At 33.5% G+C, this 21,128-nt stretch overlaps 1 protein-coding gene across 1 annotated transcript in view; it reads left to right on the top strand.

Moving 5' to 3' along the window:
* The window catches only part of LOC111063337 (AF4/FMR2 family member lilli), a 49,913-nt gene extending 40,647 nt beyond the window's left edge, over positions 1–9,266 (top strand). Inside the window, exon 14 of the mRNA XM_039439265.1 lies at positions 1,843–9,266. Coding sequence (XP_039295199.1) covers positions 1,843–1,967 — 125 coding nt within the window. The 3' untranslated portion in view covers positions 1,968–9,266. The remainder of the gene's footprint in view (positions 1–1,842) is intronic.
* The last annotated feature ends 11,862 nt before the right edge of the window (positions 9,267–21,128 follow it).

The following is a 21,128-nucleotide window of genomic DNA, read 5'->3' as shown; positions in this document are numbered from 1 at the left end:
CTATTAAAATGATAACAAATAATAGGTTGAAATGTAAATATTACATCAGCAGTTGAAATGATAACAAATAATAGGTTAAAATGTAAATATTACATTAGCTGTTAAAATGATAACAAATAATAGGTTAAAATTATCTTCTTCTGTTAGTGCCTATTCGTTCCGAATATTGGCGATCAACCTAACTATGGATATCTTATTTACAGCCATCCTAAAAAATTATGTTGTAGTATTGGAGAACCAAGTTAAAATGATAGATAATTAAATTATGTTGAAATAAAATAGCTCAGTTGCCGTTTTCACACTCACCGATAACTCGTCGACACGATATCGTCCAGGATTCGAAATAACGGGGTGTCAAATTGAACAGCTTTTACACTTGCCGACTGTCGGCCGACATATTTTATCGTCTCGACACTCAGAATGTCGTCCGATTCGCTAATTCTCACCCAATGGCCATTTTCACACTTTGACGGACGGATTGTCGTCCGACATTTTATCGTCACGACACCCAGAATGTCTACCGCATAGCCATTTTCTTGTTTACCGATTATCAGCCGACATTTTTATTGTAACTACACCCAGAATGTCCTCCGATCGGCCAATTCTCATCAACAGCTGATTCTCAACCAATCGCAGGGCATTCTGCGACGATAAATGGCGGCTGACAATCGGTACGTTCGAAAACGACCAAAAAATGTGTTATTGTGATAATATAGTGATAAGATAATGCAGGCTAGTGATAAGATGAAAGATGATATCGTGTCAAGTCGCTCTCACTCTTGTCGACCGAAATCACTCAGTTATCGAGAGTTTTGAACATCAGTTTGAGGTAATATTTGTGTTCCAGTAGCAAGTTATTTAGGTTAGCACAAACAATACAATGATCGGAAAAGAAAAAACAGGCTATTGCCCAAAACTTTTTCAATTTCCTAATTTAGTTTCAAATTGTCCAAATATTATACATAGGTTATGTTAATTTCAATTTTCTACACCAAATCACAAAAAAGAATAATACCACTTGAATTTTGAGCTCGAAAACGAGCATTATACGTTTCAAGGAGCAAGTAGAATGGTTATGGAGAACAAATATATTACATTTTTATTCACATATAAGGATATAGTCAGCCAGGTTACCTATTGTTAAATATATGATTCTACTGAAAAATGATAATGATGTATTATGGTATGATTTAAAACTGTACTTAGAACTAGTTATGAAGCCAGAAAGGATACATAAAATTATAAAATTCAGACAGAGCGCATAGCTAAAAGATTATATCAAATTAACACAAAACTAAGAGAATAATCAACTAATAGTTTTGACTCGTCACTGTACAAGGCGATTAAAATAATAATAATAATATCGAGTGATCTGGCTGGCTCAGGTCTGGTGTCAGAGTTTTCAGGTTCCAGCTGATCAATTTCAGGGCCTCTGACATGACCTAACGACTGTTTTTTAGGCAGCCGGGACGGCTTAACGTGTCCATCCGTAACACGATTAATAACCATCTTTTTGGAAAATTATTAATTAATAATAAAATTATTATTAATTATTTTTGGAAAATTATTTCCATCCGAAACACGATTAATAACCATCTTTTTGGAAAATTATTTTAGAATCAATATAAGTAATTCAGTTTTCTTGAGATTGATAATCGTTCAACGAACTACCAAAACTTGTAGGTTAAAATCCTAGGTAGGTTATGTACCTATATATTATTATATCTGACAATTTACGTATCAAACGGGAATATTCCCGGACATGATGTTATGTAATGATGAGTAATAAATAAATCATTGAAAGTGTAATATGAAAATTAATGTTTAATTTTGTTTCGACAGAGTTCTTCACCGACCTAGACAAATCATGCGGCACCCTGATGCTGGAAACAAACATCAACCAACTGGTCGCCTACGTTCACGAGGGCATCAAGAGGCTGAAAGCGAAAGCCAATCAAAGGCTATGAGTACTACCCAACCCGGTTTTCATCACCTAGCCGGGTGCCCCTACTTCCCTCTCCCCCACCATCTCTCCCTTCACCTCCCCTCCCCCCAACCACACACTTACATCCCTCTTTTATTTTCTCACTTTGTCCGAAAAGCAAACGTAGAATACTAGAGTGTTTCAATAGGAAACCTGGGACAATTCCCAGTTTTCGAAACAGTTTTATATAATGAACGTACACGTTCATGAATCAGGCCTTTAAAAGTACTCAACAACGAGTATGAACACTAATTGTAAACTGATTACTGAAGAGTAATCGCAATTATTGTAAACTGATTACTGAAGAGTTATTTAATTGCAATTATTGTAAACTGATTACTGAAGAGTAATCGCAATATTATTGTAAACTGATTACTGAAGAGTTATTTAATTGCAATTATTGTAAACTGATTACTGAAGAGTAATCGCAATTATTGTAAACTGATTACTGAAGAGTAATCACAATCATTGTAAACTGATTACTGTAATCAAAATTATCGTAAACTGATTGGAATTGTACACAAAGAAAAATTATTGTAATTCAACAGAATATACCATTAACAGATTTATGTTACCATAAAACATTCTCAGATTTCTTTCAAGATTCCTGATAGTTTTGGTTAGGTTAGGTGCTGAATTTAACAGGTTCAATTGCAATATTTCCAGTTGTGCTTTTTATTGAGAAATAATGATTCAATACTCTGAAGGCTGATAATTGATTTTGAAATACAGTTATATCATCAATTGCAAAATATATCTGGTCGAAATAATCGCATTGAATACTCTGATAATTAAACGATAATTAAATCAAATATTCTGAAGCTTGATAATTAACATTAATTACCGGTAATTCATAGTTTATTATCAAAAATACTCTGATATTGATGCCAACTGATATCAAGTACAGATATTGAAATTTGAAAGTATACAGTTCTATAAAACACAACTTTTCTGTACCTATATTAAATCCTGCTTTACGTTCATCAGTATTAAGATTCTTTAAATCGCCAATATTACCGAAGGGCATCACGTTTTATATTGTATTCATTTAATGATTACTGTTTCAACCTTAACTATTTTAACAAATTAGCTTTAAAATTTTACAATAATTGAAAACACTATCATTTTAACTCCCGAAAGTATCTGATTCAATGAAAACTTTTTATATAAATGCAATGAAAATGGATATTAAAAAAGTTTGATATAAATGTAATGAAAATGCAAATGAATATTGAAAAAGTTTGATATAAATGCAATGAATATTTTTAATATGTGAAACACTCTTCTATTTGTCTTATCGTTTGTTGCTTTCCAAATTTACTCTCCTGAAAATAGGTGATTATTTAGTTCTATTTAAATTAATTTTGTTTTTATTGTCAGTTTCTGTTGAGTTTCTAATTTTGTAATGATAGTTGTTGAAAACTTTTTGTAAATTATTGTCACTGTTACTTTCTAATGCAACGAACAAAATTAGTCTTCCTTTTTGTCTCGGGAAACCTTTTTATATTGATTTGATTGATAATTGTTGTATATTTTTGTAGCGATTCAAAAATGTAAGAGTTTGCTCGAGTTTGATTGGCTGGAATGAGTTTTATGCACAGTTTTTAATTTTGGTAAAGTGCTTTGAATCATACAAAAAATGAAAAAAATTGGTTGCTAATAAATTAGAAAATTCAATTACCATGCGAGGTCTACTACATTTTATACAAAATTAAACTTTGGGAAGTGACCTAGTTCAATGTCTTTTAGTTTCCAAGAATTATTTTAACATTATTTTACAAGTTTTTAATAATAATAACAATGTATTATTCATTGAAATTTTATTCTTTAACTGAATCTAAAATTCTTGGTTGATTTACCTCTCAACTATTTTACAATTTTACTATATCGAACATTTTTTAATTTCTATGATATTTTCAATCATGAAATTTTATGTTTCCATAAAATAATACATCACATTCATTATCAAGTTATGGTCTACTATAATCATTAAAAAGTAAATTCTTCCACGAATTCAAGAAAGAAAAAAATCTTTTCAAGAGTCAATTATTGTGAATGCTTTTATGTTAAACTAACACCAATATAATATTATTATAGGGCATATCAATATTTTCAAAGTAGATTCTATACTTTTACAAGTTTCACTGAGATTATAGTTTGAAAAAAAACAACTCCAAATTCGAATACTCAAGTTTTACAACTCCAAAATATCAGCCTATGTGAAAATTTCAAAGGTTTAAACAAATTGGTCATAAGGTTTCAGTTCCAAAAATAACCATTGTAACTTTGTAGGAATACTTGTAACACCAATACAATGTTTATTTGATGCTAAATCTAGGTACCGTAATCTGAGTTTTTCTCAGGACTTGAATATATTTATGTGTACAAGTTATTTCAAAATTTAACTGTATCTTTGGTTAAATCCGTAGTTGTATGTTGAGATACGGATATATTTGAAAATAGTAAAATTTTTTGTACAGATTGTCACATTCAGAGTTCTTAGTTGATCTAGGAAATTTGAATGTCTTTTTCACCCGCTGGTCGGGGTTGCATAGTACAACTTTTATTGTGTGAATCGATGTCTTTTAGAGGTCTATTGTTGTTACTATTGTCCAGTGTGACATGCAATAATGTTTGTCAGTTATATTTCAAATTATATGCAGGTACCAAAAATAATGTAAATTGTTACTCGTGTTGATTTCAAATTCAGATAGAAATAGTCAACTGATTATCATAGAATCTTATCAATTTTTCAGAAATTATACCAATGTAATATTACTATAAGAAGGGAGAAACAGGTTTTTTCCCCAAAAAATTCCGAAATTCAAAATTTGTTCTTTACCTTCAATACAAAATGATCATCATCATAAAACTGTATGATGAAAAGAATATCAAAAATTAAATTTAAATGAATATTCGATCAAAACTGTGTATTATATTTATGAGAAGTAATTGTCAATTATGCTCTAATTGTCTCCAATTCATGGTCTAATTGCGTTACAACCAGATTGAAGCAAGTTTGTAACAGTTCAACAGAGTAATTTGAAATCTGAAATTCTCATTTGAATCAGAAATTCAAACAATGATATCTTTTTACCTGTCTGGATCAGGTCTGATGAAAGAGGTTGAACCTCATTAACCTTGGTCTCATGACTTCCTCAAAATTCAAATTCAGCAATAATCAATTGCCCTGAATATAATTAGCTGTATTGAGGCGTGTAATATGATTTGTAGTTATTCACTTGATGAACTTGTTTGAACTTTTTATAAGAAAATCATATTCTAAAAGTTCGACTAGTAGGTATTCTATTAGGATAATAAAGCAATATTGAAGTGTCTTCGTGTGAACTAGTGTTTTTAGCTTACTTGATTTCAACTTTAGTCTACCGTTGGAGTAGTTTTTAGTGAGAAAAAGGTATCAAAATGTTGCTTCCCGATTGATTTTAGAAAAATCAATCAAATGAACTTAACTACATCATGTTTTGGATGAAGTATTGCGTTTACTTGCCGAATAAAACTATTATCAAGGATCTCACCACAGTAAAAGCAATAATAACATCACTAAATGAAATGTGGTCAGACTGATCCGAGTTTTCAAAAATTAGATTTTGTAAAAATATGTCCAACCTATTTTCTATCTGGATTTGAAACTTGACAACTTGAAGAACCAATATTCGTTACCTGCTATACTTTCAGATATATATTTGAGAGTGTATCACTCTGGATAGCAATACTATCCATCTACAAAAATCGTATGCCTTATTTTACAAAATAAATGTCACGATTTGTTGAAATTGCTGTTGAAAACTTTGTGTAATAAAATGTGTATGTCCCAGTAAATAAGATTACAAAAAGTGCATTGATAGATGGGTGACGTTTACAGTCGTCAACTTACATCTATTGTTCTATGAATGAATTCAGGAATTCATTAATAAATTCAGGAATTCATTAATAAATTCAGAAATTCATTAATAAATTCATCACCAAGTGCACTAAGGTTATGCTTTGTTGAGCAATTATACCGTTGTAGCCTTCAAACGTTCAGTTCTCTATGTCTGAAATGGATAATGTAGATTTCTGAAAAAATCTATGTTCATAAGTACCTGCCTGTATTGTAATACAAGCTGTATCATGCTTTGAAACTGTGTGTTACTTGATTACTCTGAATACTGCTTGCCTTCAATTAAAAAAAATACATTAAAAAAAATTTGATTATGAACTGAGAATCGCAAAAAAATAAAGTATGGGCATTTAGATTCAACTGTTACACATTTTTCTCATAAACTATGATCTGATAGCCCAGCAATTCCCTCTATAGTCATTACTGTAAATCGTATTCACACTAAATTGCCTTAAATTAGATACACAGTTTTAGATGCATAATAATTGAAATGTTAATCAAGTCAATTGTCGATTCATTACTGAGATTCAATATTGAGGTTTTTTTATGGTTTTGAGGAATCCTAGAGCACTAGAATCAAATTTTACAGCTGTATTTTGAACTTTATTCCGACTTCCCCTTGGACGTTATGTTGGCGAATAACCCTGGTGGTTAGGAAACCACCTAATCGTTCCATTTATCATCCACCCATTTCACACATGTCCTACTCTCATCACAAAATAAGGAAGAAATAGCGTTCCTTACTCCGTGGTATCATAATTCACAAAAAAATCTGAAATAGTTTTAGAGTAAGCAGTTATTCAGATATCAAGAAGTGCCTATCTTGTACAAAAATGGTTTCAATCGGACTATTAAAAAGTATAATGGTATTAAAAATTTGTTACTTTGTAGTCTATATACCGAAGTGCAAGTGAGTGTGTATTTTAAACATTTATTAGACTGATAAGGTTGCAAAATTGACAGTGTTATAAGTAAAAAATTTAATCAATGTTTGAAAAAAAAAGATAAAACTTAGACTTATACTATTGTATAATATGTCATTTACTCGCATTACGTATTGTAAGTTCAATGAGTTTAACGTTTATTCATAAAGTTGAATCACAAAATTATCTGCTATTTGTAAAATTAAAATCAAATATCAGACGTCGAACAAATAATTATGTTTCCTCTTTACCCAATATACTTGAAATTTATTCTTCCAGTCTGTGACCAAAGCATACAGACATTTTTTATCTATTTATTTTAAATTTATCTTTTATTTTATTCTCCAATAATAAATTGCGATTGAATTTAATTGATATTTTCTAAATTTCGAATTATGTACAATTGAAAAATTGTACATAAATGAGAGGGAGTTAATTTTCTATTTAAAAAAATATCGTATCAAAATTTGTTAGGTTTTCAAAAATGTTAAATATATTATGCATATTTGTCATGCATGAAAATAACAACGTTAAACTCATTTATAATCAATTTCCTATCTTCACTTGTCTTATCCTAAGAAAATGTAGACCTACTTTATATTGATTAGAACATTTTTTTCACCATTACTTATATGATTTGATTGATGAACGTTGTGTAATTTTTGTATTGTATAGAAATTTTTTCTGTTAAAATTAGTAATTTTATAGCGTTGTAGTTCTTGACTCTGGTCGGTTGTTTTTATATGATAAAAATCTAGTAGATTATTACTAGTACTATTAATACATTTTGAAAGTGTTGGATGATATATTTATGTAATGTTAGCATTATGAATATAATTTATTATTGAGAAATAACTAATTTTTTGTTTAGTTGATAATTATTATTATTATTTGCCGATATGAATCGAAGGGAACATTTTTTTATCGTTGCTGGTACATAAAATAAAAAAAGTTGATTATTGTGTAGGCGGGGGGCATGGAGAAGTAACTCACTCCAAAGCATCTGAAAAATAATTATAATCCAGTGTATTTCTGTGGAAGTTGAAAAGAACGCATTTTGATATTGCCGTTATTCCTGTTTTTTTTTCATAAATAAAAAAAATCTTTGATTCTAATTTTTGTTCTGTAGTTACAGAGTGTGAGCTCTGCAATTATTCCACAAAATAATCGACAAGACAAATCTAAATGAAAGCTATATTATATACTTATTTATAGATAATTATATATACTTATCAATATTTGGGGTTTATATAACACATATATGAATGAAGAAATACATATTTAGTGATAGTGTATATTTTTGTATATATAGTAATGTTGTAATGATAATATAATTATTAATAATCATATAAACAATTATGCATAAATTGTATGTCATAGAGTTTCTTACAATTTCTAGTTCCAACAATGGTGAACATGTTTGGTAGCTAAGTTTGAATGTCTGAAAAGTTAGCATGATCTTTGAACGATTGCAAGTTTCCAACTAAGTTATACTTTATCGGATCTATATGGTTGTATTCATCAAAGTTTATGTTCCTCTGAGAAAATTGTCGAACTCTTACGCAATTCCTTTAGTAAAATTTGTGTAAATTATCAATATCTGTAAAAAAATATTTGTAAATTATTTGAAAAATTCATATGCGATACCAAAAATGGTTAGGTTGAGGTCGAGATCTCCTTTTTTACATGTTTTCTTGAGGATCAGTGTGACACTTCTAGGAATTGTTTCCTTGTTTTCCATGATCCAAAAATAACATATTTGAAAAAAGGAGAGAGCTATCTCATCCGATAATCCCAGAAACCACAATTGAATACATTGGTATACGCTGTACAAATTAAATCTATTTATAAATTGAACAATTATGAGGTTGAGTTATGTTCTTGTTCTACTCCTTAGCAATTTTCTGTTATCAACTTGTAAATTATTTAGATAGGCCTGGCCAAAGTACTTATAGTAAATTTATTGTTTTCCCTGAGGCTATCTAACGATACTTTCCTTGTAAATTAAATATTATTATTATTTATTTGTTCACATTATTAGTTTTTTTATTTGTTTGCGAAAACATTCGATAATCTATAAATTTATTTAGTCTTTCAAATTTTATCTTTGTCGTACGTTGATCATAAGCAAAACTTAATACATTCAAGCATCGACAAATCAGAGGAATATAGAAACTAAGGCGTAGAAATGATTTGAATATGATATAGAAAATTGTAAATTTTGGGAATTTTTATTGGTTGTACCTAATGATATGTTAAATTGTTTGTTTTTCTGTTTGTTTTTTCCTTCTGTGTACTTTTTTAATTTATCAGTAATTTTCCAATGATTAGTTATGGTTTGATATTTGATAAATAATATTTAATTGAAAGGATACCTAAACGGCATTTCTCATGTAAGACATAAGAGACTTGATAGAATGAGTTTGTGGATTATTAAAGAATAATATTTATTCAAAAACGAGTGTTATTTTTCGACTTACCTAATATATTCCATCAATATAGAAGTGAATTCTCCAAATCATCAAGTAAAGAATAACTTAATAAAAACAATATAAAAATCTTGTAGTACCCTTTATTTTTAAAAACTTTAAAATAGTTCAACGACTAGAACTTGAGTCATTTTAAGTTCAACTTGAAAATGACCTAAGTTAGGGTCGAAACTAGTCGTTGAACTATTTTAATTAAAAAAAAGTGTACTACAAGATTTTTATATTGTTTTTATTAATTTGTTCAAAAGAAGCCCATTTAAGTGAAGTGAATAACTGTATTTCCAATGTGTATTGAAGCTTTCGTTATCATTAGGCCACATATCGATATTCAATGTAAAGTTGAAAAAAAAAACTCTGAATGGATATAATTTGGAACTTGGTGAGTCAAATTCTATTCTGCAAGTTGAGTGATGTTTATTTGCTTTTGCGGATCGTCATCACATTGGCGAAATTCAGTCCTATTATTGAGTTATAAGCGTTTGATGATGAGTGATTTTTCTGATCTGAGAGTGAAGGAAAGATTTTGTTTCAGTGAATAACTCACTGTATTGTAGCGAATCGTCTGATACTAGTAGTTCTGTGAACAGTAGACCTCACTCAGTATTCTCATCCACAAGTACCTGATTGAAACTAAAGACCTTATGGAAATACAGTAATAGACTGGCTTCTCCACACATCTGTGTAATCACTTGTCAGCTGATTTATGATGAATAATTCTATAGTCTGATTTTTACTCTAATATTGGCGTATGAAGGAAGTTCCTTTTCCCTTTTTTATTTTGTCCTTGAAATGCAAAATTTCAAAAAAAACCTTGTATATAAGTCGACACGCAATTAAAAAAGGAACATACCTGTCAAATTTCATGAAAATCTATTACCGCGTTTTGCCGTAAATGCACAACCTATAAACATTTAAACATTAAGAGAAATGTCAAACCGTTGACTTGAATCTTAGACCTCACTTCGCTTGGTCAATTATAGCACAACACTTGTTAGGTAAACCTCTATCCATAGCCCGAATATCAACCAAATCTGGGAGATTTGCATTTTTCATGAAATGTGTTATGGATTTTTGCAAAATTAAAATCGCTCAAACTCTCAGGAATGATAGTACTTGACGAGAGGAACACAAATAAATATGTCATCACATTGGCCAAATTCATTCCTATTCTTGAATTATAAGCATTTGAATGAAGATGAGTGATTTCTGAGTCGCCGGAGCTCCGCCAATCCTGAAAGCCGCCACTCACCAAAAAAATGTTCAGTTTTCACGGACGCTACCAAAGTGGAACAGTGAAAGACAAACTGGGTCTATTCCTATTTTACATTTATCATTTTTTTGGCAGCACTGAACCTGTATTCCTCTTAGTTTGAAGTAACATTAAAAAGCACCCTATGGGTTGGGGGAGCTTTGAATCAATCATCGTACTCAAGAATGTGTTGAAAACCAGAATTCACTAACAGTATATAGTGAAAATTAGCACACCTATATTTGGCTGTTATCAATGCTGAAATTATATTACTTATTTGAGGTTAGAAAACAAAATACTGTTTACCACATGTTCAGTGCTTGTCATAGGAGGCGACTAAAATGGACCTCAAGGCAACTCCAGAAGTTGCCTTGCCTTCAAACCCGCGGGATCTGCCCCATCAGGGCAGTTTCGGAGGGGCAAAAAGAAAAACCCAAGAGACCAGTGATGGGTGAAACTCCAGGCACAAAAATGTAGGTGAAGAGGGTGGCCAGGTGCCAGGAGTGGAACTCACGTAGGTCATGAGTTTGTGGGTGGAGAGACCAAAACTCACTACTGCTCAGAGAAGGGCGGCCATTCAGGCAATACTTCTTGGTAGAGGTGAGACTTTTCACCCTGCAGAGTTTTGGAGGGGCAAAAAGAAAAACCCAAGAGGCCAGAGGTGGGTGAAACTCCAGGCACAAATGTAGGTGAAGAGGCTAAGTCGAGGGTGGCCAGGTGCCCTAGAGGCAATTTGGCGACCCCTCCTTCAGCGGAAGGACCTACAAAAGGACCAGGAGTGGAACTCACGTAGGTCAAGAGTTTGAGGGTGGAAAGACCAAAACTCACCACTGTTCAGAGAAGGGCGGTCATTCAGGCAAAACTTCATGGAAGAGGTGAGGCTTTTCACCCTGCTGAGTTTTAGAGGGGCAAAAACAAAAACCCAAGAGACCAGAGATGGGTGAAACTCCAGGCACAAATGTGGGTCAAGAAGCCGAGTCGAGGATGGCCGGGCGCCTTAGAGGCAGTTTGGTGTCCCCTCTCTCAGCGGAAGGACCTACAAAAAGACCAGGAGTGGAACTCACGTAGGTCACGAGTTTTGGGTGAAGTGACCAAACCTCACCACTGCTCAAAGAAGGACGACCATTTAGGCAAAACCTCTTGGGAGAGGTGAGGGTTCTGACCCTGTGAAGTTTCGGAGGGGCTAAAAGAATTATTTGAATAATATGTCTTCTTACATTCAATAATATTAAAAAAAATTCTATTAGATCAATCAGAACTGTTCACATATATGCAGAGGCTCCCTCTAGTCCCTCTAAACGTTTTTCCACTTAACGTTTTCTCCATGAGTTTCTTATTAAGCTACCTATTATATATACCCAATTAAAACTAATTAACAGAAATAAAAACGAATAATTTTTATTAGAAATAATACCTATAATCGATTAAATTTCACAATTCATGATAAACAATCCGTTCAACGATTTTTTCACACACTCACTCCAAAAAAATTCTATCTATATAAGTTAGTATTAATGTACAGAAATAATTATTCTTACCGACAATTTGCACCTATACCTCAATATAATCTTAGAGCATTCAGTGTATATTCAATTCCTAGATTATAATAATTTGTACAGAAAAAGATCATTGATATACACTATTCCAAAACTGTTTAATTTGCTCCCTATCATCATCCGAGATTATTCCAAGGAAGATATTTTCCAACTTATCATTGTGAATGATTTTAATTTGTGACACTACTACTCCAACACTTTAACGTACACTAGATAGTGAAAAATCATCAATTTTTTGCTTTTTTTATTTTTATAATTACAAAATATGAGTTTGATGGTAAAATGAATTTTAGTATCTGTGAAATACCGCCGCCTTAGAGTGACTAATTTTTCATAATATATCATTTAATTTTCATATACTATATGGATGGATAATTAAAGTTTGAGACTCCCGATCACTTATTGTATTTTTTATTTAGTATTATCCTTAATTCTGAATAAGATTAATATCTTTTGATGCTTACTTACTATAGAGTATCAAGTTTATTTTATTTTAAATTTAATTTAGTTTTATGATCTGAAGTTTTTGAGTTTTCCATTTTTTCCAATTTCCATTAACCCTATACCACCCTATTAATCATCCTCAGTTCATCTAATACCCCATACTTCTTTTTAAATTCCTAAACTCCCAGTTTCATGGAAAAAAAATTTTCCTTAGTTTATTTTTTAAGTTAGCATTCATTCTATTTATGTATTTTATTATTTGTAGGCACCTGCTGTAAAATCTTTTAGGTTTAGCGGGACCAATTTTGTAATGCATTTTACTGAATAAAATGATTGATTGATAACTAATTTAAAACACTGGAAAAACTATTGAAACAAGAAAAAGGCAACTTATATATGTGAAGTTTTGAGTTACCTACCTTTTTTATGACTGTTTGGTTTGCAAGGGCATTTTTCCAAGTGTATTGAAAAACATTAAGGTAATACTTGTACATAAAAATGCGTTAAAAAACTTGAAGAATTTCAGACCATTATCAATTGTACCTGTGCTATCCAAAGTATTCAAGGCCATAATGCTAGACCAGATATCAAATCATTTTGAAAGCTTTGGTATTTTTACTGAAAAACAATTTGGCTTCAGGCTTTGTAAAAATACTAGTAATGCAGTTACAAGTCTAGTAAATAGAGTTGTTGCTTACATGCTTACAAGCTTACATGAAGTAAATTTGAGAACGGTATTAATGCTTCTAGTAAGAACAGAGTAAATAAAAATCAGCAATACACATCGAAAATAATCTATCTGGTATCAAAATGGAGTAATGTAATGGCTACTAAACAAACGTTTATAGAATACCAGAGTCTATAATAAGTACAATTAAGTAATAAACCTACAATTGTCATTTCAAATAACAACAACACCTAGGAAATTTGAGATGTAAATATGTTAAATTGCAAAGCTTCAACATTTGAACTGGTTTGATACTAACAAAGAAAACAGGTAGGTTGAAATTAACCATAAGGTTATATGAATAACAGTAGCTTATACTGAAATAGCCTAATTGCAAAATGCAGAAACTAAGCTTTAGCAATAATCAAAGAATAATAAAAAGGAATCAAAAGGATTGATAATTGCAATTTTTACAGAACATTCATGAATTGAATACAAAACTGACAAACAAGTCTCGAAAGCAGTTTGACTGATAAAATAACTCAAAGATAAAGTGAGGTTGAATATGAACAACCATGAATTCCTAACCTGAAAGATAAAAACAATAGATTAGGGCAGTATAAAAATACAAAGTAGATGATACAAAAATACTTAGCTGTGGAACATAAATGCAAGAACCAAGGTCCCGGTTTGGTCTAGGGCCTTCAAGGACAGCATGAGCTTCCAATAGCTCGAATAGGCCAAAGTCAAGGTCCCGGTTTGGTCTAGGGCCTTCAAAGACAGCGTGAGCTTCCAATAGCTCAAATGGACACATCAGAAAAGAAACAAGATTCCAACTTGTTTGAAATATGGATGAAACAGCAGCCAGTTGTAGAGGAAGAGTTTTCAATTAATGTTTCGAAGAATATATTTCCTGAGTCTTGGAAATATTCAGTTGCAATGTTTGTAAAATGCAATTCACAATTGAGAGTCACATAAATCAGTGATATTGGCAATATATCACAATAAATACCAATAGAATGAATGATGGGTAAACTTTCAGTCCCAAAATTTCAAATAAAGAATTACTAAACAAGTTTAGCACTCGATGTAGAACAAGAGTCTGCAATATGTAAAACAAATTTAAACTTGTAGATAGATGTGGTGACGCACACAAGCAGCCATTTTGAGAATGCTGTAATGGAAATAAAATATGTAAAATTGAAACAAGTGTTCAAGTCTTGAAAAACTAAAAATACCTTTATTGGATTAAATCTGGTGAGTTTTTTGCTCTTTTTTATTGTTCATTAATACCCCCGCCTCTGAAAAACTATTTTTCAGCCAAGTTACAAAAACTGAAAAAACCACAGGAAGGAAAAAATCCAGACATGCCAAAAAGAACAAAAACACCAACACCAAAAAACAACACAAAGAAAAAAATGCAACAAGCACAACAACTATTGAGTTGGGAGTGGATATAATTTTGTTACTGGTCTTTTATAAATACCAGTTTTTAGGCGAACACTCACCACTCGAACCTCGCCATCACTTCCCGGAAACACTTGTTCAATGACACCCAGTGGCCACTGCAATGGAGGTGTGTTTGGTTGGTCTACTACCACAACCGTTCCCACACTGATAGAAGTGGGTGATTTCAACAATTTTTTACGACTTTGAAGTTTGTGCAGGTACTCTCTTCTCCATCAGTTCCAGAACGATTGAATAAGTTGACTGATCATACCTGGTGAGACGATTCACAGGGACACTGTCCACGTCCCGCATGGAAAACGATTTCCATCCTCCTCTACAAGCTGGTGGACGGTGCGAAGCGCCAAATATGGAGAGCTAGAAACACCAAAAACAACACAATTGAGCTGATAAATTTCGATCGGATCCTCCGGCGAAAATCTCCACAATACACGCTGATAACGACAGCAGGAATCCTCCACTAATATCTGTCGATACATTTGTTTAATGTCTGCAGTTAGTGCGATTGGGAACAAACGAAAATTAACTAACCAAACAAAAATGTCAGTCTGCAATTTTGAGACCAGCATGAAGAACCTGGTTCAATGACAAACCAGATGATGTTCTGGAACCAGCATCAAATACAATTCGGATTGGCGTGGTAGTGCTGCTTGCTTTCACGATGGCGTGATGCGGTATGTAGTAACCACCTCGGTCTGTCTGATCTGCTACAAACGACATGTGACCCTGACGTAGGTAATTGATCAATATTTCATGATATGAAATACGAGTATTGCTGTCAAGCTCTAGTCGTCTCTCCAAAGTCAGCAGTCTGCATTCGGCGACAGCATACGAATCTCCCAAGCTGCTGGGCGGCTCCGCAAATGACAAGGCAACAACAAAACGACCAGAATTCACACGATGTACAGACTTCCGAAAATTTACCTCACACTCCAACTCTTCCGGTTTCAGTTGACAGCTTGGTGCAGGGCACGATTCCAACTCCCAAAAACGTTCCACAAAACTATCCAACGATGGACTACTAACGAATGGACTACAGATGGCTGTAAAACAATTCAACACATTCTTTGTTGAAGTGAGAATCGGCGCTCTCCCCATCAGAATGTGACCAAAGACACTATTAACAGTCATCAATTCGTGCGATTCACCTATACTAGGACTCCCACGTAGCAAGTGAGGAACTAACTCTGCACCAATGATGCCATCTATTCTACTAGGAAGGTAGAATTTGTCGTCAGCCAGTGTGAGATTTTCAAGATGATGAAGCTTGGATCTGTCGATTTCACAAGAAGGCAACTTGTCGATGATTTTATCTACCACTGTGGCATCCATTGAAAACTTGACTGTAGGATCCAACTTCGACTGAATCGACACACAAGTACGACCTCGAACTTCACTAGTACCACCACCGAATCCATGAACAACGGTTTTCATGGGCTGGAATGGTAGTCTCAAACGCCGACTCAATTTGGCTGTAACAAAATGACACTGACTCCCGGTGTCAACCAAGAAACGAACATCACAAAGCTGATCATTACAATCTCGAACATGTGCAGTGACGGTCGACAACACAACGGTCGAATTTTTTACATTGTTGGATGTAGAACAACAACTAATAGGTGATGTGCCACCTGCCTTGGAGTTTGACAAGGACGCAACACCTTCATTGGAACTTGATCTGGAAAAGTGCAATAAAGAATGATGAGATTCTCGACATTGAGCACACTGAGTTTTACTACGACAATTTCTACTCAAATGATCCACATCAAGACAACAAAAACAACAAAACTTTCCTTTAATCAAACAATAACAATCCCAAGGAATCATTTTCAAGAAACTTGCACAATCTACTAACCGATGACCCGGTTTTGAGCACTTCAGACAATTGGGATTTTTACTAGATGCATCGTCAGATGAATCATTAGATTGAACCACAAACACCTTTGATTTATTATCCTTTTTGTGCCTCATATTAAACGATTCAGTCTGTTTCTCATCAGAAGGAAGAGTCTTAATTTGCTTTTCAATGAATTTGACATAATCGGTATAAGTTGGCATAGCCTTGTCACGGACGGCCGATTCAAAATTTCTACGAGAACTTGGATCCAGCAATCTCAAGCCATGATAGAGGAATATCGAGTCTGACAAATCAGTGAGTCGCAATCTCTTCACTGCATTGATTGAACTGCAAAACCCATCCAAAATCGCAATACAACCTGCCTTTGATTCTGATTTTATTGGACGAAATTCAAAAATTTGTTTGAAATAGGCATCAACTTGCGCCTGTGGATCGTTATAGCGGGTCAATAATGCCTGCCAAATTATTTGATAATTGTTAGCCAATGGTGGCAAATGATGACAAATATTTGCTGCTTGTCCAGTAAGTCTACTTACAAGATATTGGACCTTCTGCTGATCGTTCAAACTCTTGTTGTCATGTACCAATGCCTTAAATAGTTCATAAAACACCGACCATTGAGTCTGGTTCCCATCAAATTTCGGAAGGTTGATTTTAGGCAGTACCGACTCGGACACGACCGGCTGTGCACTAGCTGCTGTAGCTGCCGAAGATTGAGCAATAGCATCAGTCGCCTCTTTCTGTTTGAGAGTGTTAGCCGCTACTTCAATATACTGAAACAGATCTAGGTGTGAGTCGTTGAATGCTACAACATGATCTTTATTCAACTCAAGTTCCAACTCATTAACCACTAATTCTGTCTTTTCATAATCTAAAATGGTCTGAGACACCCGAGGATACAAGATTGAAAATTGCTCAGCAACTTTTGGATCAGAGACATTTTTAGACAGTTCATAAATTCTTTGCAATCTGGCATACAATTGTTCCAGTTTAGCGCAATTCACCCTGATTTGTTTCTGTATTTTTTCCTCCATCTTGAACTCATACACAAAACAATTCAGCCCCGACAATACAAACAACAGACAATAAAACAAGAATGAGTTCAAAACTAGATGAAAGGAAGAATCACGACTAGTAAGTTATCAAAGTTAAACTTTTGATTATCAATTCACAAGATAAGTTACTGCTGAAGACAAAACTATATGAATAGATAATGTTCTTCCAACAACTCACAAACAAATGATAACTTGTTGAATTGAACAAACAAAATCATGCTGGTGATTAACCTTCACTAACATGTATAAAAAAAATGGACAATACAAATTCCAACAAACAAACAAATTCCTGAGAAAAAGAGCACAATGCGCGTAGTTTCAGGAAATTACAATTTTAACTGAAATAAATTTAATTTCAGACAAATACAAATTGACAAGAAACCTTGCTCTAGAACAAGGCTACAACAAACTTAAGTTGAGCATAGATCAGACCATTCTCAACATGCCAACATTGGACAAATACGAAACTGCTTAAATCCAATGTGTGTGAATTAATCAACAAATTACAAATTTAAATTCATCCCGGCCTGGCAGGATCAAGAAATGTTCTGAACAAAGTTCAGGCTAGAGCTACCAGAGGACTGTAATTTACTATTCAAATAATCAAATACAAACAAGGGGCAAAATTTAATCTTCAATTTGAGCCAGGTTATTTGTACAGTTAAACTCTGCATTAATGAACAATAAAAAAGAGCTAAAAACTCACCAGATTTAATCCAATCTTGACTACTTGCCCTTCGAAGCCTTTATAAGGTGTTTTGGTCAGGTTCAGGGTGGGATGAAATCGGGGAAAAGACAGGTTCTCGCTTCCAGACTGCCTTTTCGCGTTCAACTTGCAGGCTATACACTGTGTTTCGAACAAAGCTCAAACTGGATTCTTTATAAATTCAAATCTGATCCAAATTAATTCAATTCAACACTATTTACGCTGTTATATTCATAATTCACACACACAACACTCAAACAATTATTTACAAGAAATTTCCGATCGAAATTACATGACAAAATACAAATTTGGTCTTGCACAACAACAGGGACGAGACAAGACAGACTGGAAAACTAGGACGACAAGGCCAAAGCAGAAGGACGGTCTGCGCTGGCGCAAACACAAGCCTACTATTGGCAGAACTGCAGTCTGGCATTTTGGCGCTACAGTTCGAATTCTCTGGCCAGACCAGCTCCACAGAACCAGTCGAGAATATCCAACAATTGAAATAAACAAACAGGGCGAGGTGAAAACTATTTTCATGAAAGATGAGAGTTCAAGTTGTAACTTTCTTATACTAAGTTAGATGCACACACACACACACAGAGTTTCCGAACATGTTGACAAATTAGAAATGAAATAACAAATGAACTAATTGTCCGAATAACAAGGTTGATGGCTCCAAAGAACCGATAAAATGTCTCCAACAAATAAAACAAGTAAAACAGGGCGAGGTGAATCTATTTTCACGAGAGATGAGAGTTCAAGTTGTAACTTACACACACAAGAGTTCCCGAGCACGTTGACAAATTAGAAATTAAATAACAAATGAACTTATTGTCTGAATTCCAAAGTTGACGGCTCCAAAGAACTGAAAAAATGTCTCCAACAAATAAAACAAGTAAAACAGGGTGAGGTGAAACTATTTTCACGAATAAAGTAGAAATAAATGGAGACACACACAAAGTTGCTGGTAGACAGACAAACAATGATACAGTGAAGACAGGAAATGGATAGCAAACAGGTGCTACCTTGATCAAGAAATCACCAAAAAATTGATGATCTTTAAAAAGATGCAAAAAATATCCGGAAGCCGAACAACAAATTGACAAATACAATAATAAATGACAAAGGCTTCGGAACATATCCAAAAACTAGAACAAAGATAAATAAAATATGCAACGAGAATGCACAGTATCAAGTCAGCAGTGGACCACTAGCGCTCCAGCTGCAAAGATACAAACTAATGACTACCGCACAGAGAAACATGACAATACAAAATCAAAAAATCAATAAAAGAGATTGTTTGAAGATGGAGAATAGTTTTAACAATCATTGTATAATTCAATTCTTTTAGAAACTTATGCAATTCATTTTCAGTGCATTGGTAAATGATAATAGTTTTGAATTTGCCGCTAAGGTATATTTGCTTAAAGTTTGCCACTGCCTTTTCATTGGTGTCTCCAGATTTTATTTCGAGCTGGCAGTGGCAGTAGAAGTAGCAGTAGCAGTTTGTGTCGGGTCGCCGGAGTTCTGCCAACCCTGAAAGCCGCCACTTAACTATATTTTAACACTGTCAAAAACATAATTGTCATCGTTGTGGACTTAGAAAAGGATAGTACCACCGGCTTTGTCCATAGACATGGATAGCATAACCAAAGTTGATCAAATACTGTCATTATAACGTGGACCTCACTATAGTTTGTCGTCGTCTCAGTTTGACGAAATAGACCAATTTGTCCCATTTTTTTGGTTGTGGTCGTTTTAAGCTTGGACCATTTATAGAATAGATACGATGGGAAGCCTAGCCTCTGAAGCCAACATCTAACTGCCAAATCCGCCCACCTTGACGTCACAACCAAGCTAACAACAATGCATTGAATAACAACAATGTAAGTTGAACGGGTCGCATGAATTGGGAATATCTGGAACTCAAAATATCTTGCAGCTGGCCGGAATTGGAAATATATGGAACTCCGAATATGTTAACAGGCGGAACTCCGAATATCGTGCAGACCGGCGGAACTCGAAATATCTTGTCAGCTGGTGGAATTGGAAGTATGTAGAATTGGAAATAGTTATATCGAATTCACAATAATATCGATCGTTATTAGCGAGACTGTGTGGATGTGGGATGAAACAAATTTATTGCAAAACAAATGAAGGGTTCTATAGTTAACCTAAAATAAATTCATCAACACATCAACAGTCATCAATCTTGTTTGTTGAAACAGATAACAGAGTTTTAAAAGCTTGCATAATATGTATGAATATAATGAATATAATTGAAAAAGAATGACAGACCAGGTCCAAAAGTATTCTATTCCCAATTTTGATAATGAAAAACAAGTCCAAAAGGTCAGCCAAGTTGTTTCTACTGTTTAAAGTTCAAGTCCAATATTTCCATTGAAAATTAATATATAATGAGCTATGAATACCCTAAGTGGCTAATTAGTCCATATCATTCCAGAAAATAAGTCAGACTTGAACCATTTCTCAATAACAAACACATTACCAGTACTCTCACTTTGGCACTGATATTCTGAGTTCCAGATATTTCCAATTCCGCCATCAGACAAACAAATAATTTGAGTTCCAGATACTCCCAATTCCGCCTAGCAACATATTTCGAGTTCCGGATATTTCCAATTCCGCTGTCTGACAAATATTCGGAGTTTCACCCAGCAACAGTTTTCAAGCATAGGACATTTAACATTGATATTTTGAGTTCCAGATATCTCCAATTCCGCGGCCCCAGTTTAACACCACAAACACCTACACAACAAACTTTTGTGACGTCAAGGTGGGCGGATTTGGCAGTTAGATGTT

This window comes from Nilaparvata lugens, chromosome 12 (genome assembly GCF_014356525.2).
Source record: "Nilaparvata lugens isolate BPH chromosome 12, ASM1435652v1, whole genome shotgun sequence".
NCBI lineage: Eukaryota > Metazoa > Arthropoda > Insecta > Hemiptera > Delphacidae > Nilaparvata > Nilaparvata lugens.
Note: the sequence above shows the minus strand (reverse complement) of the source record. Positions and strands in the feature narration are given on the sequence as shown.